The following is a 25,608-nucleotide window of genomic DNA, read 5'->3' on the forward strand; positions in this document are numbered from 1 at the left end:
CGTCACAGATTAGACTGTAGCCTGTCTCATTCAGGGTTACCATCAAAATGATCAACTTCATCATTATCGGATATCAATATGGTTACTGGTCATTATTATTATTAGTAGAAGAAGTAGTCATTTGTAGCGGTACTAGTTGTAGAGGAAATAATAACTGTGATATAATCATACACAGCTCATGTTTAGTTGTTACTCCAGTAGCAGCCCAGTAAACTGCACCACAGTGTTGTGTACCTGAGTAGTCCTGTACCTCAAACTTCAACACACCTGTACCTCAGACCTCAACACACCTGTACCTTAGACCTCAACACACCTGTACCTCAGACCTCAACACACCTGTACCTCAGACCTCAACACACCTGTACCTCAGACCTCAACACACCTGTACCTCAGACCTCAACACACCTGTACCTCAGACCTCAACACACCTGTACCTCAGACCTCAACACACCTGTACTTCAGACCTCAACACACCTGTACCTCAGACCTCAACACACCTGTACCTCAGACCTCAACACACCTGTACCTCAGACCTCAACACACCTGTACCTCAGACCTCTCACCTGTCACCTGAACCCTCTTATCACACATCAGACCAAATCACTACATGTCCAATCAAATCACGAATCACAAATCGAGTCACTGACTCGCCAGATCCAGCTCACCTGCAGTGGTGTGGGTCAGGACTCAGGACAGCGTTAGTGTTGCGCCTGTGTGTCTCGTTGTGAAGAGCAAAATGACACCTGAGAGCTGGCTGCTCAGGGAGCAGGTGTGTCAGGTGTGGGCGTGGTTCAGCTGAAGATGTTGGTTGGTTGTTGTAAAAGATCAAGGCGGTACAATTTCCACTGGAGTTGCCAGATTTTTTGTATGCGTGTATGTATATGTATGTGTGTGTGCATGTATATGTATGTGTGTGTGTGTGTTTGTATATGTATGTGTGTGTGTGTAAGGGATCTGCCTGCCCTTTGAATACAATAACAATCTGATCCATGTTGAACTGGGTGACGCCTTTCAGCAGCAATTGTTTACGGTCATTTGAATCCCTACCGTCCTACACAGGACAGACCATAATAATGAGAACAATGAGCATGTATTTAACCCTTCACCTCCATACGGGCCAGGAGGAGGGGGAGGGGAGGAGGAGGAGAGGGTTGCACCATCCAAGCCTGCTGAGAAGGGGTGTTTGAATAAAGTGTGATGTATCGTTTACCATTCTGTACTGATATCTGCCTGACTATACACAATACCAGTACACTTCCATTCTAGCTGCACTGAGCTACAGTCCTTCACTGATCCAAACCTGCCCAACTAGATCTGCCAGAAGGAGAGGGAGGGAGAGAGGGGGGGCGGGGAGAAGGAGGGGGAGAGAGAGAGGGAGGGGCAGAGTGCCCTCTGGTGTTTATCTTTGGCACAACATTTTAATAACAGCAGCAGACACAAAAATCAATCGGTGAGTTGCAATATTCATTCTATCATAGTATATACTATACTATCATTCTATACTAACATACTATATACTATACCAACAGCCATACTACCATACCTTACATTACCAGGATGTCCTACTGCAGAACTATTTGTCAGTGTACAGGCTAGCATGCTTTCCTGGCTGTTCTCACCCACAGCAGGCCATCTGGTATACCAGGCAGACGCACTTGGGGCTGATATGATATTTAATATATATATATATATTTTTTTTTTTTTATAAACTTAAAATTGGCCAACGACCGGCCCATAACGCAGGGACAGCGGCCCATTGGTTCATTTTCCATACTGACACTGGGCTAGCCCAATCACATGTCTTAACAGGCAAGTGAACTGGACAGGCAAGTGAACTGGACACTCAGGTAAATCAATCAAAGCTGGTTTTAATCAGTAGAAATCTGTACAATATCTCACATGTAAACAGCAGCAGTCCTGAAGAGTTACGGCATTCCTAAATGACATGATTAAGATCCTGGAAAAATAGATTTAATTTACCAACAACAAAAGAAATGACTTCATTGGGAAGAACATGATTATCCCTTTGATAGGAAAGTGGACTGTAGGATGTGTTCCAAACACAAGTCTCTCTCTCCTCCACTGCAGTCTCATTGGACAACAGAGTGGCGGCTGTAGATGACATCACAAGGCGGATGACATCACAGTTCTGGTGGTCTCAGAGGTAGGCCTACTCTCTCCTGGGGCAGCCCCCTGGGCAGCTCTGAGCCCTTTGATTGGTGAGTTGGCACTGAGTGGACATTCAGAAGAGTTCTGCTACCGAGTTAGCGTTACCAGGGTTACCAGGCTTTAGACCACTACTGGCTCTGCCTCTCTCCCTTCATCTCCCTCCCTCTAAATGTCTCTCTCCCCTTCCCCCCCCACTCCCTATTCCCTCTCTCTCCCTCCTTCAACCTCCTCCTCCACCTCCACCTCTCTCCCTCCCCTCTCCCCCTCAATCTCCCCCTCCTCCTTTATCACTCTCTTTTCCCTTTCCCCCTCCTCCCCCTCCTCCTCCCCCTCCTCCCCCTCCTCCTCCCCCTCCTCCTTCCCCTCCTCCTCCTTCCCCTCCTCCTCCAGGGCGGCAGTGTGGAGCGCCAGTCTCCGGTTCTCGTGCCACAACGCAGCCAGCTGATTGGCCAGACGCTGCCGGGCCCGATGCAGCTCCTGGATCTCGCTGCGGAGGGAGCCAGGAGCTCTGATTGGCTGGCGAGGGGAGGGGGGGGGGGCCGGTGTGCTTCAGGATGAAGCGGAGCAGGGAGGGGAGGGTGAGGGGCGTGTCCTCTGGGAACTTGACGCTCAGGTGTTTCCTAAGAGACGACAGAGGGGGTGAGGCAACAGAAGATGTGCTTGTTTGGGTGTGGGTGTGTGTACTTGTGTGTGTGTGTGTGTATGTGTGTGTGTGTGTACCTGTGTGTGTGTGTGTGTGTGTGTGTATCTGTGTGTACCTGTGTGTGTGTGTGTGTGTGTGTGTGTGTGTGTGTGTGTGTGTACCTGTGTCTGGGCAGCAGCAGTACAGAGGGGATGTGATCCACCATGAACTCCCATGGCAGGTCATTCCTCGCCACATTCACCCTGGTGACATCACATCCTGTTACAATAGCAGGAGAATACACACACACACACACCACATACATACACACACCACACACACACACACCACAAACACACACACACACACACCCGGGCGGCTACCTGGCGATGGTGACGGAGGTGTGTGTCTGCAGCAGGCGAGCCAGCTGGATGATGATGTGGTTGATGGAGGAGCAGAAGCCACACCACTGGGTGTAGTAGAACAGGAGCACATCCTGGAACACACACACACACCTTAATACACACACACACACCACTGGGTGTAGTAGAACAGGAGCACATCCTGGAACACACACACACACACCACTGGGTGTAGTAGAACAGGAGCACATCCTGGAACACACACACACACCTTAATACACTCACACACACCTTTATACACACACACACACCTTAATACACACACACGTTTATGCACAAGCTCACCCAAGGTAACATCATCTCTCATACACTTACCCTCTCTCTCTTACACCCTCTCTCTCTCTCTCTCTCTCTCTCTCTCTCTCTCTCTCTCTCTCTCTCTCTCTCTACACCTTGTGTGGGTCCATGATGGCTGGGAGGAAGGTGGTGGTGGTAAGCTCCATTATGAGGGGGCGGTCCTGGTTGGGGGGGGCATGATCTCCAGGGGTGGGGCTGACCCCGGCCCCTCCCTCACCCACCAGCTGTCTCTGGAGAGGGCTGTAGGGGGCGCTGTAGTTCCTGATGAAGTCCTCTGGACACAGACACACACAGTCAGACACGCATGACTCTTGCAGGCTCTGTGTGACCCCTGACTCACCCAGGCTCTGTGTGACCCCTGACCCCTGACTCACCCAGGCTCTGTGTGACCCCTGACTCACCCAGGCTCTGTGTGACCCCTGACCCCTGACTCACCCAGGCTCTGTGTGACCCCTGACTCACCCAGGCTCTGTGTGACCCCTGACCCCTGACTCACCCAGGCTCTGTGTGACCCCTGACTCACCCAGGCTCTGTGTGACCCCTGACTCACCCAGGCTCTGTGTGACCCCTGACCCCTGACTCACCCAGGCTCTGTGTGACCCCTGACCCCTGACTCACCCAGGCTCTGTGTGAGGGAGGTGGACCCTCCGTGGTCCAGGACGTAGTGAACTTCCTCCTTCAGGCTGACGATGGTGGCAAATGGTGGCCCGCCCCTTGCGCCTAGCAACCCAGCCTCCGTCTCATGACCGCTGCCATTGACTAGCGCCCCAAGCCTCACAGCCAATGGCCAGTGAAGGGCGGAGTCCAGCACGTAAAAACGCAGCGTCTTATTGGTCCGACACAGCAGGCCTGTGATCCCTCCCCCTTCCTGAGAGGAGGGGCAGTCCTCTAGAAGGGCCGGGGGGACAGTCCCCTGCTTCAGGGTCACGCCGGGGTCAACACGGGGTCGTAACCCCCGGAAACAGGCACTGTACAGCCCAAAGTCACTGTAGCTGCTCAGCACATGACTACAAGCCTCCACCGTCACCACGACGAGGGACTTTGTTGCAGCAAATCTCAGAGTGCAGGGAGAGGAGCGAGCGTGGTTGGAGCGCTGTGATTGGACAAGGCACAGGTCACACACTCTGGGGGCGTGGCCGGGCCTGGGCAGGACCAATGAGTGGCAGCAGGAGTGGGGCTGCTGGGACAGACCATGTCCCCATCTAGAGGGGCAGGAATGGTAGCGCATGGCAATGTCAGCTACCTGCCAATGGAGACAGAAGAAACATCTGCGCTCAGAAACCATCTGGTGTTGTTGTCATTATTGTTGTTGTTGTTGTTGTTGTGACTGACCTGCATCAGGAGGGGGTCAGGGTCGTGCCGCAGTGGGTTGTGGGGCAGGAAGAGCAGGAGGGCAGGGCCTTTGGTCAGCTCCTGCTCCAGGAGGCGGGACTTTGGGGCGGGAGGCTGCAGCCATCGGAGGACTGTCTCACGGTGCTGGAACACCCAGCTGCAGATGGCCTCTGACGAGAAGCCTCGCTCCCAGTGAGGAAAGATCTGGGGGGGAGGGGAGGGGGAGAGGAGAGGAGGGGAAGGAGAGGACAGGAGGACATGAAAGAGGGAGAGTAAGAGAGTAGGAGAGTAGGAGGAGAGGAAGGAGTGAGAGTAGGAGAGGAGAGGAGGAAAGAGGGAGAGTAGGAGAGAAAAGGAGGAGGGAGAGAGAAGAGTAGAGGAAGGACGGAGTGAGGAGAGGAAGGAGGGAGAGGAGGAGGAGTAGAGGGACAGAGTAAAGGAAGGGGGATGAAACCGACAGATTAACTCAGGTTACCACGGGGACCCAGGGAGTCCTCGCAGGTGCACGCTGATGAAATCACTGACTAGGGAGGAGTTGAGGTGTCGGTGCAGGTAGACGGTCTGGTCCTCGCTGACAGAGATGGCATCCGCAACCTGACGACTCGTCACCACGCCAAAACGCACGGCTCCTCGGAAGTCTAAGGAGGAGTGGAAGGAGGGACAGAACAAAGGAAGGAGAGATAGAGGAGGGATAGGTCACTAGGTCTATAGAAGTTGAGCCATTAGCAGATAACATGTAGCCGTTAGCTTACCCCTCTTGAGAGCCTGGAGAGCGGAGGAGAGGTAGACGAGGTATCCACGTGGCTGAGGAGATGAGCTGAACTGGAAGAAACCTACAACACCAGGCTAGGAGGGAGGGAGAGAGAGACAGAGACACAGAGAGAGAGAGAGCGACAGAGAGAGAGACAGACAGAGAGAGAGAGACAGAGAGAGACACAGAGAGACACAGAGAGAGAGAGAAAGAGAGAGGGGTCATTCAATGAAGGTACTTGATGGTATTGTGTGTGTGTGTGTGTGTGTGTGTGGGAGCTGGGCTGGGCTGTACCTGGTGGTGGGACAGGAAGTGGAGCAGAGTGGCACGTGAGGGAAGGTAGGTGAGGGGGGTGATGACCCGCAGGATGAAGCTCTCTACGTATGAAGCCTTCAATGGACCTTTGTACTCTATAGGACCGAACCTAATATACACACACACGTAGAACAGATGGATGACAGGATAGACAGACACACACACACACACCAACAAACACCCTACCTCCTGTAGAACAGATGGATGACAGGATAGACAGACACACACACACACCAACAAACACCCTACCTCCTGTAGAACAGATGAATGACAGGGTAGACACACACACACACACACACACACACACACACCCTACCTCCTGTAGAACAGATGGATGACAGGGTAGACACACACACACCCTACCTCCTGTAGAACAGATGGATGACAGGGTAGTGATAAAAGGCCTTCTGCTTGCGACACTTGCCCTGGCTCCACCAGCAGTTGACCGCCAGGAACTGCACCTGCCTCGACAGACGCCAGGCTACCTCCTGCACTTCCTGTCTGGCGGAGGTAGAGTGTGCGCACCAGGGAGCGTAGAAGAAGACAAGGGACACCTCTGCCAGGGCGCGGAGACGCTCCACCTGGTCCAGCTGGCCCAGGTACAGGTCAACCACGGGGGCCGCAGGGGAGAAAAACCTCTGGGGGGGCCGGGGGGGGGCCACCACCTCCCTTGCTCGGCTGGGGGGGGGGGGGGGGGGGGGAGAAAGGGAAGGAGTGAGAGAAAGGTTTGAGATAAAGAGAGGGGGGGAGGGATATGAAGAGAGAGAGAGGGGGAGGGATATGAGAGAGAGAGAGGGAGGGAGGGGGAGAGAACTGGGTGTTGACTAAACAAGACATCTCCATCTGCTTAGTGTGCTTAACAGACAAACTTGCCAGGCTACTTCACTCAACACGACTGAGCAGGGCGTGCATGTCACACAAGGAGAGCACAGACGTACTGGGCAGAGAAAACACGCTCGCACACACGTTTAACACAATCTTTACCCGCGCACGAGCCCCAACCGGCATGGAGAAAGAGGTAGAAAAAATGTAAAATTTACCACCCCGAAAAAAATCATCATTTGTGTAAAATGAGTCTCGAAGACTGACAGATCGTTTTACAAACATCACCTACGCACCTCCAGTTAATAACCCCTAAATCAGACTGGAGATTATCCTTCTGTCAACTCACGTAAAGACACGTCAGTCCCCGTGTGTTTAGGTAGCTAAAGGAGGGGATGAAACGATGACACAGTATCAAGGAAATATGATATCGACTTGGTAGCGGCTGTAGTTGTTGACGGCGTTACCTGCAGGTGAACTTGATTGCTAGTATCAAAAGGATGCTCAGAACTATTGCCCCGCAAAACAGCTGGGGTCTCTGTGCCATCAGAACCAAGAGCTGCCGGAGAGATTGGCGCAGCCGGCGCAGCATCACAGATCAGCGGCGAAGCCTCCCATATATAGAGCCCAAGAAGAGCGGAAGTCCTCCATTTTGCCCAGCGGGGAGGGGAAGAGGAATACCGGAGCGTTGTGATAGATTTATTCTCGCGTGGACATTGGTCCGGTTTGAGCTGTGACCATTTAGCGATTAACCTTTCTTCCCCACGTAAGCTTAAAGTGAGCAGCTTCCGCAATGGGCTGGTCTGCGTCGAGCGTTGTAATTGGTCTGCGTGAAAATCATGGACCGTACGAGAGAACGTACGCGGAAGACACTTTAAGTGCAGTTCTTTTCTTCTTCAAAATAAAAGTAAATAAGCAATACACCCTTGTGCGAATGAGAACATAGTTTTAAATGTTTTACAATTGGTTGATAAAGCCCCAACAAGTCACACGAGAAGATGTTGAGCTAATACTTACTTCTGCGGATAAGTAACAAGAGGAATGTTTTTTTCTGTTCATGAAGATGTAATTTTAAGGCAATTTCTTGGATGCAGAACACAACACAATCATCCTCTGAACCAGGTATAAGAACACATTTTCATTTGTTTGATTAAATGATCACTGGATGATTTCTTTGATTTTTTTTCAACCAATTTTTATCCCCACAAATGTCAATGTCTTCAGAACCAGAATTCTATTTATTGTCTATAAATACACATTAACATGAATCCAACATATTGTAGCGAATAGATAAGGAAGCAGAAGACGTTATCTTTCAGTTAGCAATGCACACATTCAGCTAAATAACAGGAGCTCTCTCAAGCTGGGCACCGGTTCACTCACAGCACCTTTCATGCAAATACGACAGCACAGGCACTAGCCAATCAGATCGCGTTTATGCTCACGTCTAAAGAGCGCGAAGCTCAAAAATAAAAGATGGCGGACCAAACTCTGTATAGTATGTCTATAGTCTGTCCCCAAACAGCATGGACGCACCAGAAGACCAGTCACCTTAGCTCTGATGGTCTACATGATAGTATGTCTGTAGACTGTCCCCAAACAGCATGGACACACCAGAGGAGCAAGGACCAGTCACCAACACAGCAGCTCAACTTCAAACACTTTATTAAAAATATTGCTGGTAAAAATATTACATTTCATAAAATTGCCTCCACCCCAACAATAGCTTCATATTTGGCATATCTGAACACAAATACAATTTACATTTCTGCAACTCTATTTGTTGACACATTTAGTCATTAAAACTGATATAGAAACAACACTCATCACTGATGGGATTTCTGTCCATGATGTTTCTTCATATGTGTTGACAAAGATGTCTCCACATTGAAGCATTTTTTACATTCCTGACACTGATATTCTTTTCTACCAGCATGGATCCTTTCGTGATCAAGGAAACTGCGCTTATATGTGAAACATTTTTTGCATATTTTACACTCATATGGTCCCTCATCTGTGTGAGTCCTCATGTGAGCGTCCACACTATTTTTTTGAGAAAAGCATTTCTTGCACTTTTGACACTGAAATGGTTTCTCTCCTGTGTGAGTCCTCATATGACTGTCCAGAACATTTTTTTTTGCAAAGCATCGCTTGCACTTTTGACACTGATATGGTTTCTCTCCTGTATGAGTCCTCATATGACCGTCCAGATTATTTCTTTGAGCAAAGCATTTCTGACACATTTGACACTGATATGGCTTTTCTCCTGTGTGAGTCCTCATATGACTGTCCAGAACATTTTTTTGAGCAAAGCATCGCTTGCACTTTTGACACTGATATGGTTTATCTCCTGTGTGAGTCCTCATATGTCTAACTAGATGCTCGATTGCCAGAAAACCCTGGTCACATACTTGGCATATAAAAGGCCTCTCTCCTGAGTGTGTCCGCATGTGTCTGACCAGATGGTCCTTGCGACTAAAGTTCTTTTTACATTCTTGACAACGATGTGGACACTCGCTTGTGTGGATCTTCATATGGAGAAGGAGATTGTATTCATGGCTAAAGGTCTTTCCGCATTCCTGACACTCATATGGTTTCTCACCTGTGTGTGTCTTATGTTCAGTGTGAGATCTCAGGTGGAGTTTCAGGTTATATTGATCATAAAAGGTCTTACTACATTCCTGACACTTATATGGTTTCTCCCCTGTGTGTATCATCATATGGCGAAGGAGACTGCCTTCATAGCTAAACTTCTTTCCGCATTCTTGACACTGAAAAGGTTTCTCACCTGTGTGTGTCCTCATATGGATAAACAGACCATCTTTACGGGTATACGTCTTACTGCATTCCTGACACTGAAAAGGTTTCTCTCCTGAGTGTGTACTCATGTGTTTAAGAAGAGCACTTTTGTCAGGAAATAGTCTCTTACATTGTTGACACTGATTAGGTTTATCTGTGTGACTTCCCTGTGGTCTATTGTCCCCTGAAAGAGCCTCATTGTTTTGTGTTCTGTTCTGTAAAAGCATCACTCCTCCATGTTCTTCCTCCAAACTCTGAGCTGCAGGACAGTCTGGTGCTACAACAGAGACAGGCTGAGAGTCACTGCCTGGTTCTGGTGCTGCATAGTCTTGTACATGAGGCTCTGCTTTGATTTGCTCCTCAGTTGTGTTGGTGGGTAGAGAGTCTCCTTCTCTTTTGTCCACTTTAACAGTCTGGTCCAGATGTGAACATTCAGAGGAGCCCTCCTGATCAGAGTCATGTTTCACACTGAGAGAAGTGAATATGGAGTCTGTAGTTTCAGACTGCAGTCCTTGGAGGTGATCTTCCTCCTGACTGGTCCACAGCTCCTCTTCCTCTTTAATCTGTGGGGGCTCCGGGAGAGAGAGCTGCTGCACATCTGGAGAACAGGAGAGAGAACAGATAGATGTAGCCTGCTTCATTATTCTGCAACCTATCATGTTTCACAGTTAACTACAAACTAGGGCTGAACGATTAATTGCATTTGCGGTAATATCTCGATGTGACAAAACGAAATGTTGTAATCGCAAAGGCTGCGAATTTACTTTGGTCACGAGACACGTGAGAGTAAGGCAGTTTGCAGACGAAGGATCAACTTTGCAAGTTACACTTGACCTTGACCTGTACGATGGCCTTAGGTTCAACAGAACCAGACACTTCGCCAATTTTACCTTTAAAAAAGATGCTGCGCAGTGTCAAGTATTGTGCAAAACCTGCCTGGCTAACGTTGCTACCTCACAGGGCAACACCACCAACCACACCAGTGTGTCAAATAAGCCAAATAACACCCGACAGGATCTAAATGTTTCAAAGCCTAACTCCATATTCATGTACGAAATGACTCAAGCAGTAACAACGTTCATCAGGAAAGATATGATGCCCCTCTGTGATACACATACAGTAGGATCACTATGGCTGTCAGTGCCATACTGTTTCTGTTAGGCTACTGACTGGATCAGAAATGTTCAGACAGTGTTTCTTTTCCTTTTAAGATGTAACCTTTAGATGCGTGAGTTCTAAATGTTTCCGACGGTCCCCACAGCGCAAGTTTTTCCCCTAAACGGTAGCTAGGTAGTTAGCATAGCGCTCTAGTTAAGAAAGTGCAATGTACCTGTTATTAGCCTTTGTTTAGCTTTGTCTGTATTTACCAGGTTTAGTCAGGGAACAGTCTGTATTTACAGGGTTAGTCAGGGAACAGTCTGTATTTACAGGGTTAGTCAGGGAACAGTCTGTATTTACAGGGTTAAGTCTCTCCTGCAGCCTTACACCCCCACCCGCCACCTACGGTCTTCTTCAGACAACCGCCTGGTGGTCCCACGGCTTAAGACCGCCCAGTCCCAACACAAGCTCTTCTCCTGTCTGGCCCCCCAATGGTGGAACCAGCTCCCCACCTCCATCAGGGACACTGACTGTCTCCCCACCTTCAAGAAAAGGCTCAAGACGCACGTTCCGGGAGTACAACGACACTTAGGAATGGTTTGCTGAACCCAATGCTAGTTTCCTCAAGGATCACAATGACTCTTGCTTAGAGACTTGTTGCTCTTGTTGGTTAGTGGTTATCTTGTTTTTATTATCAGTGACCTATGCACTTTGTCAAGCTCTCTCTTGGAAGTCGCTTTGGATAAAAGCGTCTGTTAAATGAATAAATGTAATGTAATGTAGTCAGGGAACAGTCTGTATTTACAGGGTTAGTCAGGGAACAGTCTGTATTTACAGGGTTAGTGAGGTAGCAGTCTTATTTTATTTATTTTTACAAGCCTCATTACAGACAGGATTACTGTAAATCAGACCCAAGTTATTCTGAGTAATGGTCTACATCCTGCCGAGTCATGTCTACCCTGGTCTCTTCCAGGAGGGCGAGGGTTCACACAGGGCTCACTGAATGCTTTGATGAGGAGGAAAATGATGTCATATGCTACGGCCTTCACAGTCCCCAGATCTCAGCTCTGTGTAACACCCAAATGAGCTTTGTCATGTCCCCCACTCCCCTAAACACACAGCAGAGACAGACATGAAGGTAGGAATATCAGACCTATTCGCTGTAGCTTGATCTCAGGTTGAGTAACAACGTCCAACAGCCGTTGGAGCTGTGCGCTCTCCTCCGTGGAACGAGAGATTTCTTCCTGGTACCCTGCAAACGGTTTCTCAGCGGCCCAGTAAATCTTCAAAGCTGCCGTTGTTATTATTTCACCAAAGAGTTCTCTTATTTCATTTAATTGAGACATTCTGACGTTTAAAAACGTGGACTCCATGTTAAATCTAGGATCTGTAGTTTCAGACTTCAGTCCTTGGAGCTGCTCTTCCTCCTGACTGGTCCACAGCTCCTGTTCCTCTTTAATATGTGGGGGCTCCAGGAGAGAGAGCTGCTGCACTTCTGGGGGAAGAAGAGGCAAGAGAACAGTTAGATGCAGCCTAACATGTCTGGCAGAAAGAAACCATGTGATCAGTTTTGAGGAAAACACTGGATGGTGTCAAGAAAAGGCTGGTTGTTTTTCTGACGTGGTCGGCTAGTCTCAGCCGGTCTGCTACACATGTTTTTTAGGGCAAGATATCAAAAAGACATAGCAGAGACCAATTAGCAATTAAATAATGTATCCTAGTAGATTGAGAGATGTATGGAGTCAGATGGCTGAGCGGTGAGGGAGTCGGGCTAGTAATCAGAAGGTTGCCGGATCGATTCCCCGCCGTGCCAAATGACGTTGTGTCCTTGGGCAAGGCACTTCACCCTACTTGCCTCGGGGGGAATGTCCCTGTACTTACTGTAAGTCGCTCTGGATAAGAGCGTCTGCTAAATGACTAAATGTAAATGTAAATGTAAATGTAGATTGTACGGTGGCCCTGAAGTGCAAATGACACCCCCTAATATGAGTACATCCCCCAAATGAAAATACTCCCCCCCAATACGAGTCAACTCCCCCCAAATCGGATGACTTGTTCACCTCCCCCCAAAAATGAAAATACTCCCCCCCAATACGAGTCAACTCCCCCCAAATCGGATGACTTGTTCACCTCCCCCAATACAAAAACGCGCTCCCCCAAATGGAAAACGACATTACATTAACTCAAAAACACATTACATTAAGTCTGAACGGAAAGGGTAGGTACTACACTTTAGCGCTGATTGGATGCAGTAGGCTAACTTACAAGAAATAAGAAATTGATTGACAGAAATACAAAATGCAATAGCCTGACAGAGTTACGTGCACCAGGACATTTATTTGGGTATCGAAGCATGTAGCATCTATAGGCTATGTATGCAAAAGCATACATTGCAGTGTTAAACGTAAACATCGATAGCCAAACAACTAGTCCACGTAACTCTGTCATTATCATGAAATTAATCGTTTTGATTTGAAGGAAAGTGGAAACATTAATGTTTACAATTCAGAGTCATTACACTACTCTTTATTTTAATCAGGGTCATTCCTATGAAATAATCTTAGATCTGCTGTTAACGTTTCACAATATAAGTAGCCTAGCCTATGCGCACGCTAAAAACGCAGTTGAAGGAATCAGGACTTTTCAGAAGACAAAACTGACAGTCCACTACAGAAGAATGAAATGCCACAATGAAAGAGTAACGTGGACCAGGATAGTTGTTTGGCTATCGATTTTTACATTTAACTCGAAATACTTTTGCCTAAGAAGCCTACTATTTGCTACATTCTTCGATAGCCAAACAAATGTTCTGGTGCACGTAACTCTGCCAGGCTATTGCATTTTGTACTTCTGTCGATCAATTTCTTATTTCTTGTTAGTTAGCCTACTGCATCCAATCAGTGCTAAAGTGTAGTACCTACCCTTTCCGTTCAGAGTTAATGTAATGTGTTTTTGAGTTAATGTAATGTCGTTTTCCATTTGGGGGAGCGCGTTTTTGTATTGGGGGGAGGTGAACAAGTCATCCGATTTGGGGGGAGTTGACTCTTATTGGGGAGGGAGCGCGTTTTTGTATTGGGGGGAGGTGAACAAGTCATCCGATTTGGGGGTAGTTGACTCGTATTGGGGGGGAGTATTTTCATTTTTGAGGGGAGGTGAACAAGTCATCCGATTTGGGGGGAGTTGACTCGTATTGGGGGGGGGAGTATTTTCATTTGGGGGATGTACTCATATTAGGGGGTGTCATTTGCACTTCAGGGCCACCGTAAGATTGTGATCTCAGGACTCTGATCTGAACAGACCGGTTGATATTAAACAATGTAGGTCCTTCTAGATTGACAGTAATATGTACACGGGGTACAACTCCACTCCCCCTTTGCTGAACATTGGATTCAATAGTTTGCAATAGTTGGCGGCGTTCCACGAAGTCGATAACAGGGGCAAACTTTTTGGCTCAAGGGCTACTTTGAAACCAGAAGACTCTAAGCTAGTTTTTTGGCGGTTGTTTGGAGCTAGCCTTGGTCAAAAATATGTGGCGTTCTAACTGTTCACCTACCTATTTGGTGTATCTTGATCTCCGGTGGAGTAACAATGTCCAACAATCGTTTGAGCCGCGCGCTCTGCTCCTTGGAATTATACATTTCTTCTTGGAACTCAGCAAACGTTTTTTTAAACGCTGCAAAAATCTCTAAAGCTGCCGTTGATAGTCTCTCACGGATAAATCCTCTAAACAAATCTAGTTTTGACATTTTGGTGGAGTAAAAGGGATACTCTGCACAACGAGGTTAACTATTAGCACCTGGGTCCTTCCTTAGTGTTAAAAAGTAGCGACGCATAAGTCCTGTCGGATGTGAACAACATCGAGGCTCTGTTTACATAGGGTGACCAGACTTCCTCTTTTACCCGATAGGTTAAAATTTATGGAAGCAAATCGTGACCAAAATTCAAATGAAAATGCATTTCCAGAAATGCATTTTCATTTTAAGAATGTGGCTGCATTATTTGACTCATAAATCAAATTAGTATTCAATCATCCTATTTGCATTTTCATTTTCTTCTTTAAGACTGCTCATTCTTTCCCTTAATTAAAATGAAAACGAAAAAGACATTTGAAATTTAATTTTCAAAATATGCCCCAGCAAATAGATACCAAAATTCAATTTGAAATGTAAAATTTGAAAATGAAAATGCATTTCCAGAAATGCATTTTCATTTTAAGAACGTGGCTGCAAAATCGTGACCACAATTCAAATTCAAATGCATTTCCAGAAATGCATTTTCATTTTCAAGAACGTGGCTGCAAAATCGTGACCACAATTCAAATTCAAATGCATTTTCAGAAATGCATTTTCATTTTCAAGAACGTGGCTGCAAAATCGTGACCACAATTCAAATTCAAATGTATTTCCAGAAATGCATTTTCATTTTAAGAATGTGGCTGCATTATTTGACTCATAAATCAAATTAGTACTGATTAGTACTGAGCGGACATTGCATTTTCATTTTCATGTTCTGCCCGCAAAGAACTGCCCATAATTCGAAAACGAAAATGCATTCTGAGCGGCGCAGTTGAGTGACGTCAGTAGCCGCTCTTCTTCAGCTCCCTGCTGACCGAGCTACCCATCTTGTTCGGTAGGGGGCGGTGTGCACATACGCATTGCATTACATGGCAAATGTGCCGGGAAATTGATTGAATTGCCGGGTCTTTAGAGGACGCATCACAGATCATGGCGCTCCCTCAAATTGTGCAGACACTGATAGAATTAGCTGAGCTGGTAGAAACTAATAATATATCTGAGTCTGATGCCCGTGACCGAGTAGAACAAGTCACAGAGAGCTTGGCTGCATACTCTGCCGTCACAGACGTACACATTAATGAGGTTGCCATAGTAAACCATCCACTTCCCGTTCGAGTCCATCGAAAACTATTTATTAAATGGTTTAAAAATAAAGGACATAGCGGAGCTGTTGTCGGCCACCAGACCATCCGTCGGAGGATCCAAAGCAACGGATTTATGGAGCTAGAAAGCTGACAAAAGTATCTGAATTTGAATATGAAAGATCTGAAATATTTGTGTGTCGAATTTCATAAAACTGAAATATATTGCTGTTGAATATATAATATCTGAATTATTTGTATGCCAAATTTAATACAACTGAATTATTTTGATCCAAAAATAAAACATTCTAAAATTCAGATTGCAGGAATTCAGATTCTTGAAATTCAGATTGCGGAAATTCAAATTCAGATTGCGGAAATTCAGATTTTGTCTGAACCAGGCCAAAGGTGAAACAGCTTGCTTTCACAGGAAAAAGTAGACCATTTAATAAATAGTTTTCGATGGACTCGAACGGGATGTGGATGGTTGGTCGTCCCCGTCCCATTTGAGGCTCCACAGCATCCAGCCGTTCCAGGACTGAAGAGAGGTTTACTATGGCAACCTCATTAATGTGTACGTCTGTGACGGCAGAGTATGCAACCAAGCTCTCTGTGACTTGTTCTACTCGGTCACGGGCATCAGACTCAGATATATTATTAGTTTCTACCAGCTCAGCTAATTCTATCAGTGTCTGCACAATTTGAGGGAGCGCCATGATCTGTGATGCGTCCTCTAAAGACCCGGCAATTCAATCAATTTCCCGGCACATTTGCCATGTAATGCAATGCGTATGTGCACACCGCCCCCTACCGAACAAGATGGGTAGCTCGGTCAGCAGGGAGCTGAAGAAGAGCGGCTACTGACGTCACTCAACTGCGCCGCTCAGAATGCATTTTCGTTTTCGAATTATGGGCAGTTCTTTGCGGGCAGAACATGAAAATGAAAATGCAATGTCCGCTCAGTACTAATCAGTACTAATTTGATTTATGAGTCAAATAATGCAGCCACATTCTTAAAATGAAAATGCATTTCTGGAAATACATTTGAATTTGAATTGTGGTCACGATTTTGCAGCCACGTTCTTAAAATGAAAATGCATTTCTGAAAATGCATTTGAATTTGAATTGTGGTCACGATTTTGCAGCCACGTTCTTGAAAATGAAAATGCATTTCTGAAAATGCATTTGAATTTGAATTGTGGTCACGATTTTGCAGCCACGTTCTTGAAAATGAAAATGCATTTCTGGAAATGCATTTGAATTTGAATTGTGGTCACGATTTTGCAGCCACGTTCTTAAAATGAAAATGCATTTCTGGAAATCCCCCCCCCCCCCCCGGTCACCCTAGTTTACTTCCGGGCAGGCTAGTCTCGGGAGCGTCGTTTACTGAACCAACGCATTGTCAACAACTATCAGCTAATGTCCATAGATTTCAAACGGTGTGAGGTGTAGAATGAGACAATCTAAATTTTTTTTAATCTGTCGTTCTTCCTGAGCCCAAGTTGTGTTTTCAAACAGTAGTGTTACACCAATATCAGTCCTGGTATATCATGGCAGGGGCCACCATTATATTTCAAAGCAAGAGCTGTAGTTGGATAGCCAATTTATGTTTTATTAAAGTGACATTAAAGTTACCAGATCTTCAAAAATATATAGGCTATCGCTTTTAAGTTATCAAAGTAACGGGCAACTAGCCTGACGTTGTCATACTCAAAATTCTAGTCGGAATATGAGTTTAAAACCTCTCCGTTGGGCTGTGAGTATGGAGAGTATTTCAACCGAACCCGGAAAAAAATGCCTCTTTGCTCAATTGGATAGACCTACAACCAATCAGAGCAACGTAATATGTTGTTTAATGAAAACGAATTCAACCCAAGCGCTCTTTGGTGATGTGGTTGATTGTTACTGTTGATCATCTGTCCATCATCGTATAAAGCCGCCCTGACAATTTGATTGGTCCGAACAGCTCTTGTTTGGACATACTTATTCCCGTAAGTACTCTTTCAAAAAAAAAATGTGGGCGGGGCTAAATTGGGCTGGCAGCCAGGCTAGGCAACTACAGCATTTATGGCCGAATGTTGACCAAGTAATAATCTGTCAGTTGTATTGAAATCTACAGAACATAAGAAAAAATATCAATGGAAAAACTCAATATTTGATGAATCCAATATTATATTATGAAGCAGTTCTAAAGCGCTATTCACACGTTGTCCTTTTACTTCTCTATTCTCAGAAGGTGATCAGTCTGGTAGATAAAATACCTGTTTTAAATGTGTATGCTTTTCATCTACATGGACTACAGTAAATAATTTGTATTAATGAAGTAACAACTTTGCTAATAAAAAAGAAAGTGCCAGTAAAACCTTTTAATGTTCAAAATACAGTCTACTGTAATACAGACTATCTTCATTACAAACTCTTTTTCTATTGTTCAACACTTCATTGTAAATATTCCAGCACTGGAAGAAATATGCCACATGTATAAAATAACAAATTTTCATGTGTTTCATGAAATTAATATCATAGGCGGAAATCCCGGGACACACACACACGACCCCCCCATCCAGGGAAAAATAGGATTTGTCCCCCCCAATAAATCACTGTAAACATAAGGAAATTTAAGTAATATTAATAATATACATTTAACATATTACAATGTAGGTTATGTGTTACAGCAGTAATTTTGGTGTCCCCCTCAGGAATTGCCCTTGAGAAAATTTCATATAATTGTACCCCCCCAAATTGATAGCAGATTTTCGCCACTGGTTAATATCACTTTACACAAACTTCCCTTTTCTACTCATAACTTACAAATCACTCCATGGGCCTACACCTAGGTTTAGGTGAAGGTTGGTTTAGGTCCTACACCCTAGGTTTAGGTGAAGGTTGGTTTAGGTCCTACACCCTAGGTTTAGGTGAAGGTTGGTTTAGGTCCTACACCCTAGGTTTAGGTGAAGGTTGGTTTAGGTCCTACACCCTAGGTTTAGGTGAAGGTTGGTTTAGGTCCTACACCCTAGGTTTAGGTGAAGGTTGGTTTAGGTCCTACACCCTAGGTTTACACAACATGAGTTCAGCAGCAGCCCTTTCCCCAAAAAGTGACTTCATGTTTCTCTTATCTCCACACAGTGTGGACAGTGCGACTGCTGTCGTCTTCTATCCTCTTGTAATCATGTACTCAAAGTTCAGATTCTTCTTATCTCCATACAGTGTCACAGTGTTACTTGACTAAATGTCTAATTACTGTTAAAATTTGTAATTATGAAAACTTGTGTTTTCTTCTTCCTTGATTCCAGAAGTGAGTGACTGAGAAGGCGTTTCTGCGTGTCGCCATCACTGACGTGTTGCCAGGGGTGACACTAGATATTCTAGAAGAGTCCTTACAGTCCCTCGGGCTGGAGACATACAAGGATTTATAGTTAATCAAGGAAGCCGATTGGCTGTCAGCGTTGAGGCCAATTCAAGCTGGAAAACTCCTTGCTGCTTGGAGGTTGAGATGTAGGTACTGCAGCACAGAATGCGACCACACCCCAAGAGATCAGAAATATAGATACAGTCCTGATCCAGGATCTGTCTGACCATCAGCCCCAGAGTCCTGATCCAGGATCTGTCTGACCATCAGCCCCAGAGTCCTGATCCAGGATCTGTCTGACCATCAGCCCCAGAGTCCTGATCCAGGATCTGTCTGACCATCAGCCCCAGAGTCCTGATCCAGGATCTGTCTGACCATCAGCCCCAGAGTCCTGATCCAGGATCTGTCTGACCATCAGCCCCAGAGCACTCTACATAGAAACAACCGTCATCTTTAGGTAGCTCTGATGGTCTACATGATAGTATGTCTATAGTCTGTCCCCAAACAGCATGGACACACCAGAAGACCAGTCACCTCAGCTCTGATGGTCTACATGATAGTCATGTCTGTAGACTGTCCCCAAACAGCATGGACACACCAGAGGAGCAAGGACCAGTCAACAACACAGCAGCTCAACTTTAAACCCTTTATTAAATGTATAGCTTGACAGGAGTGAATGTGTTGGCATGCATAACATTTTATAAAATTGCCTGCACCCCATCAATACCTTCAGAATTGGTGTCTCTGAACACAATTACAATTTACATTTCTACAACCCTATTTGTTGACATATTTAGTTATTAAAACTGATATAAAAACAACACTCAGCACTGATGGGATTTCTCTCCATGATGTTTCTTCATATGTGTTGACAAAGATCTCTCCTCATTGAAGCGTTTTTTTACATTCCTGACACTGATATTCTTTTCTACCAGCATGGATCCTTTCGTGATCAAGCAAACAGCGCTTATTTGTTAAACATTTTGTGTATATTTTACACTTGTATTGGTTTCTCTCCTGTGTGTGTCCTCATATGTCTAACTAGATGGTGCTTGCGACTAAAGTTTTTTTTACATTCTTGACAACGATGTGCTTCTCTGTTTTTGGTCTGTCTTTTCTTTGATTTCATCATTTCTAGAGAAAAAGCCTCATTGTTTTGTGTTTTGTTCTGTAAAAGCAGCACTCCTCCATGTTCCTCCTCTTCCAAACTCTGAGCTGCAGGACAGTCTGGTGCTACAGAGACAGGCTGAGAGTCACCGCTTGGTTCTGGTGCTGCAGAGTCTTGTACCTGAGGCTGTGCTTTGATTTGCTCCTCAGTTGTGTTGATAAGTAGATAGTCTCCTTCTCTGTTCTCCACTTTAACAGTTTGGTGAAGATGTGAACTTTCAGAGGAGCCCTTTTGATCAGAATCATGTTTCACACTGAGAGAAGTGAATATGGAGTCTGTAGTTTCAGACTGCAGTCCTTGGAGCTGCTCTTCATCCTTACTGGTCCACAGCTCCTGTTCCTCTTTAATCTGTGGGGGCTCCAGGAAAGAGAGCTGCTGCATGTCTGGGGAACAGAAGAGAGAACAGACAGATGTAGCCTGCTTCATTATTCTGCAACCTATCATGTCTCACAGTTACCAACATAAATAATCAAACACTTTGTAAAATGGAAAGGAACTTCTCATCTAATGGATCCTGACCAACTCGGGATTACTGTAAATCAGAGCTAAGTCATTCTGAGTGATGGTCTACATCATGCCGAAGTCATGTCTACCCTGGTCTCTTCCAGGAGGGCAAGGGTTCACACAGGGCTCACTGAATGCTTTGATGAGGAGGAAAATGATGTCATATGCTACGGCCTTCACAGTCCCCAGATCTCAGCTCTGTGTAACACCCAAATGAGCTTTGTCATGTCCCCCTCCCCCCTAAACACACAGCAGAGACAGACATGAAGGTAGGAATATCAGACCTATTCGCTGTAGCTTGATCTCAGGTTGCGTAACAACGTCCAACAGCCGTTGGAGCTGCATGCTCTCCTCCTTGGAACGAGAGATTTCTTCCTGGTACCCTGCAAACGGTTTCTCAGCAGCCCAGTAAATCTTCAAAGCTGCTGTTGTCAATATTTCACTAAAAAGTTCTCTTATCTCATTTAATTGAGACATTTTGACGTTTAAAAACTTGGACTCCATGTTAAATCTAGGATCTGTAGTTTCAAACTGCAGTCCTTGGAGCTGGTCTTCCTCCTGACTGGTCCCGAGCTCCTGTTCCGCTTTAATCTGTAGGGGCTCTAGGAGAGAGAGTGTTGGAAAAATTGAATATGTAACTGTTATCCTGTATAAGAATGATTCTGTGTTCAGTTTTACTTGGGTGCAAAGAAAGGCCTAACCCCAAATCTGAACTCTGAGTAAACATTCTAGACCCTTATCTTGGGGCTGAAGGCTAAGAAGAGGGGGGGTTTGGTTATTGTAAGGATATACTGTGTGACAAAGACTATAAGTGAAGACGCAAGGTCTGGTGACCATTTGTTGACACTTATGTGAAGGAGCTTCTACGACATCAAGAGATCCTGTAATTGTGTTCGCATGGAGCAGCATATTTCTTTTACCTTCCATGTTCATCTTGACATTATAGCTATAGAGTGCAAGCTAACCCCAGTGCCATGGGAACTGAACGTCATCGTATCTGAAAAGCTCCGTGGACCCCGTCCACACTACTACGCGAACCCGGCGTTTTCAGATGTCTCCGGCTAGGGGAGCGTATTCGAAAAGCTCCGTTTTCAGTGTTGAATACGCTGGGCTAGTGTGGACGGGGCCTTGGAGTGTCGATCAGGTCATAATATATCTCTGCAGGGCTTGACATTAACTTTTTGAGGCACTTGTCCTTTGGACAAGTACATTTACGTTTCACTTGTCTATGCACAAAAGTCAACTGACCCCGATACCTTTAAATAGCCTGACCAAGTGATCGAGCAAAACTAGTTAGGCTAACGGAGGTCGCTTTCTCAGGCAAATGACGAATGAAACAGGCTTGGTTAAAGAAATCCGAGAAGCTGGCTATCTTCAACAGGCTTATCTACAATAGGCAGTCCTCCCTGACGTTTCTGGTGTATAATGGAGTGAAGTACTACATTGTGCACACTGCCAGTGAGCGACCCGAGTCTGACTGATGCTAACGTCAACGTAGTGAAACGGGGATGCAGTCTCAGTCAGATTGCCAGTTTTAAACAAATCACAAAAATAATCGGACCAGCCGGTTAAAAGCAGAATTACCATATCTCCTGAAAGCTGCCCTGCTCGACTTTTTAGATGTAGAATTGACTGTGAAACTGTACAATTATTAACTTTGTGACATGACATGAAGACATGGCTGCCGCCCGACTATGCGGTCTACCAGTCGACATTCTCACTCTTTCGTGACTCGTGACAAGACTTTCGTGACCCAAATCAAAATTCTGATGTGATAGAATAAATCAATGGGGAATCGCTTTCTCTCTTAAAGGCTGTCCTCCTCGACCTTTTTGGCCTTTTAAAATCTTACTATTTGTATGATTCGTGTGGTCCTTTTGCCGTTTTAAATGCTATCCTTTCCTAGTTTTCTGCAACCATATTGCGCGCGCATCCCGAATGTTTACAAACAAATAATTTGTCTTAATGTTTACGCTGTTTGCGTAGCCGCTCTTCTTTGCCCTCCATTGTCTACCATGCACGGGCAGACGATGTGCAGCAGCGCCCTCTGCGGTCACAGTTTCTGATGGGTTACAGCTTTCGGTGCAACACCGGTACCATCTTGTCAGTCTGCTCTCGTGGCAACATTCAGGATCATTTGGGCTTCCTGAACGTTGCTACCTCGTTCCACAAAGAGTCCTGTTCTCGTGTCACCCTACCTGCTCGGTGTCGCTGGATCTCCGCTGGAGTCACACAGTCCAACAACCTTTTTAACCGTGCGCTCTCCTCCTTGGAACGACATATTTCTTCTTTATACTCAGCAAACGTTTGTTCAACGGCTCCAAAAATCTCCAAAGCTGCCGTTGTTAGTTTCTCACGGATAAATCCTCGAAACAAATCTAGTTTTGACATTTTGGTGGAGTAAAAGTGATACTCTGCAGTCTGCACAAGAGGTTAGCAAATAGCACCTGGGTCCTTAGTGTTAAAATGTAGCGACGCACAACTCCTGTCGGATGTGAACAGCATCGAGCTTCCGATTACTTCCGGGCAGGCTTGTCTCGGGAAGCGCATAGCTGGGTCGTTTACTGAACCGACGCATTGTCCACAACTATTAGCTAATGTCCATAGATTTCAAACGGTGGATTCTAGAAATCAGACAATCTCCATAAAAAAAAATCTGTCGTTCTTCCTGAGCCCGAGTTGTGCTTTCAGAAACTACAGTGTTACACCAATATTGGTCCGGGTATATCGTGGCAGGGGCCACCTTTAAACATATTTCCAAGTAAGAGCTGTACAGTTATCCACTTTATGTTTTATTAAAGTTACCAGATCGTCCAAAGATATGAAGGATATCGCTTTTAAGTTATCAAAGCAACGGGCAACTACAGCACTTATGGACAAATGTTGACCAATAAATAATCTGTCTATAATCTACAGAATATATGACAAAATACAAATGGAACAACTATATTACAAAGCAGTTTTAAAGCACGATTCACACCTTGTCCTTTCCCTTCTCTATTCTCAGAAGGTGATCAGTCTGGTAGATTAGATGCCTGTTTTAGATGGGTATGCTTTTCTATGGGTATGTACAGTTCCAACCTCCTTGTTAAGTTTCTTGACGACACAACCATTGTGGGCCTCATCTCTGGCAGTGATGAGTCAGCCTACAGAGAGGAGCTTGATACCCTGACATAATGGTGTCAGGACAATAACTTCTCTCAACGTCAGCAAGACCCTCACTGTACCTCGCCACCAGGCTCCTGTATGGTCAGTGACTTAGTCACTGACCATACAGGCACTATTGTACTGTACTCCACTTAGGTTAGAATAGGTTATAGGGTTGAAACAGGTTCTGTGCATTTAGGGTTAGTTTAGTGTACTATTTATTGTTATCTGTAATTTAGGAAGTATTAGTATTAGGGTTAGTATAGTCGATTATTTATTGCTATCTGTATATTTAGGAAGTTTCACTTATTTAAGCTCAGCATAGATGGAAATTATGTTCCGTGTACTTATATGTTATGTTATGCCAGGTGCTTGCGTTGTCTTGTCTTAAGAATTTCAGTGCCCAGTCTAACCTTGTGTTGTTCTGTGTACCTGACAAATAAAAGACTTGAACTTGAATTTGAGATGATTGTGGACTAAAGGAGGCGGCAGGAGGAGGAACATGCACCCCTATCAACGGATCCAAAGTGGAGAAGGTCAGCTGCTTCAGATTCCTCGGGGTGAACATCAGCAATGATCTCACCTGGTCTGCTCACACGGACAAGGTGGTCAAAGGGGCCTGGAAACGCCTCTTCTTCCTGAGGAGACTGAAGAGTTTGGCATGGACTCGGTCATGCTCACTAACTTTTACAGATGCACAATAGAGAGCATTCTGACTGGCTGCATTACAGTGTGGTATGGGAGCTGCACAGAAAGGGACTGCAAGGCCCTATGTAGTGTGGTTCGGTCTGTTGAGTTAATCATCGGCAGGAAGCTCCCAGCCCTACAGGACACCTACCACACACGTTGCCTCAGGAAAGCAGGCAGGATCCTAAGAGACTGTTACCACCCATCATTCAGTCTCTTTACCCCGTTGCCTAGTTTCTAGCCAAGGGTCATCAGGCTTCTGAATGGACATTGATACATTTCTCATTGGTCATTTTACATTGCTACATTTCTATCTAGTCACTTAACACACTGTCACTTTTAGCTCAATAATTGCATTATTGCACTAACAGACATCCCAACCTCCCCCCCCCTCTCCCCCGGACGCAATCCGGACTCATCACGTACCCCCTCAACCAGCACGCAACCCCCCCCCAGCACGCAACCCCCCCCCCCCCCCCCCCCCCCCCCCCCCCCCCCCCCCCCCCCCCCCCCCCCCCCCGAGACGCTGTTATGACGCGCGATATGCACCTATCTCTATCAGAAAAGACCATTTGACAGTATAGCTATTATTTTAGGTTAGTATAGGTCTATAAGGTTAGTATAGGTCATTATGTGTATTAGTGTATAATGTGTATTATGGTATATTGCATACTTTTCTTTGTATAGTTGGATGTTTATCGCTATTATTTTTATTTTATTCTATTTTATTCGAGCTTATCATAGATGTAATCTATGTTCTTAGTACTTATATGTTACGTTATGCTAGGTTGCTTGCATTGTCTTGTCCCAAGAATTTCAGTGCCCAGTCTGACGTACATGTATGCATTTAGCAGACGCTTTTATCCAAAGCAACTTCCAAGAGAGAGCTTTACAAAAGAGCATAGGTCACTGATCATAACAACGAGGTAGCCCCAAACATTGCAAGCAGCCAAAACATGAAGCAAACATTGTGAAAAACCAAATAAGTGCCAAAGGGAGGAACCATAAGAGCATGCAGTTAAACAAGTTACAATTAAACAACATGAAACTCAAAAAGTGCAAGTACAATTAAACAACATGAAACTCAAAAAGTGCAATAGTGTACCTGAAGAAGAACAATCAACAGTAAAATATGTCACAGCGAGTACGAAAGTTTAAATCCGTTAAAACTAACCAACAAGAGCAACAGTCTCTCAATAAGAGTCATTGTGATCCTGGAGGAAACTAACATCAGGTACAGCCAAGCATTC

At 45.5% G+C, this 25,608-nt stretch overlaps 4 protein-coding genes across 8 annotated transcripts in view; all 4 read right to left on the reverse strand.

Moving 5' to 3' along the window:
- The window catches only part of LOC124481493, a 33,778-nt gene extending 33,014 nt beyond the window's left edge, over positions 1-764 (reverse strand). For all 5 annotated transcript variants that reach the window (XM_047041450.1, XM_047041451.1, XM_047041449.1 and 2 more), the window contains exon 1: positions 666-764. The gene's annotated coding sequence lies outside the window, so the exon portion shown is untranslated. The remainder of the gene's footprint in view (positions 1-665) is intronic.
- Positions 765-2,090: 1,326 nt separating this feature from the next.
- txndc11 (thioredoxin domain containing 11) lies at positions 2,091-7,479 on the reverse strand. Its single transcript, XM_047042307.1, is given in 13 exon segments — positions 2,091-2,112; positions 2,510-2,698; positions 2,700-2,789; positions 2,974-3,054; positions 3,175-3,287; positions 3,606-3,784; positions 4,129-4,753; positions 4,843-5,046; positions 5,368-5,480; positions 5,595-5,688; positions 5,888-6,017; positions 6,272-6,586; positions 7,198-7,479. Coding segments are annotated over 13 exon segments (2,280 nt in total). The 5' UTR covers positions 7,323-7,479.
- Positions 7,480-8,386: 907 nt separating this feature from the next.
- On the reverse strand, positions 8,387-14,505 carry LOC124481555 (zinc finger protein 345-like). The gene is made up of 3 exons (XM_047041606.1): positions 14,181-14,505; positions 11,781-12,122; positions 8,387-10,127 (listed from the first exon to the last, which is right to left on the reverse strand). The coding sequence occupies exons 1-3, from the start codon at positions 14,371-14,373 to the stop codon at positions 8,557-8,559; spliced, it is 2,106 nt and encodes a 701-aa protein (XP_046897562.1). The 5' UTR covers positions 14,374-14,505; the 3' UTR covers positions 8,387-8,556.
- A 4,979-nt stretch (positions 14,506-19,484) lies between these two features.
- Positions 19,485-23,225, reverse strand: LOC124481557 (zinc finger protein 853-like). The gene is made up of 3 exons (XM_047041609.1): positions 22,723-23,225; positions 20,809-21,126; positions 19,485-20,403 (listed from the first exon to the last, which is right to left on the reverse strand). Exons 1-3 carry the CDS (start codon positions 22,913-22,915, stop codon positions 19,847-19,849), a joined length of 1,068 nt encoding a protein of 355 aa, XP_046897565.1. The 5' UTR covers positions 22,916-23,225; the 3' UTR covers positions 19,485-19,846.
- Between the last annotated feature and the right edge of the window lie 2,383 nt (positions 23,226-25,608).

The sequence above is a fragment of the Hypomesus transpacificus genome, chromosome 19, assembly GCF_021917145.1.
Source record: "Hypomesus transpacificus isolate Combined female chromosome 19, fHypTra1, whole genome shotgun sequence".
Classification (NCBI taxonomy): Eukaryota; Metazoa; Chordata; class Actinopteri; order Osmeriformes; family Osmeridae; genus Hypomesus; species Hypomesus transpacificus.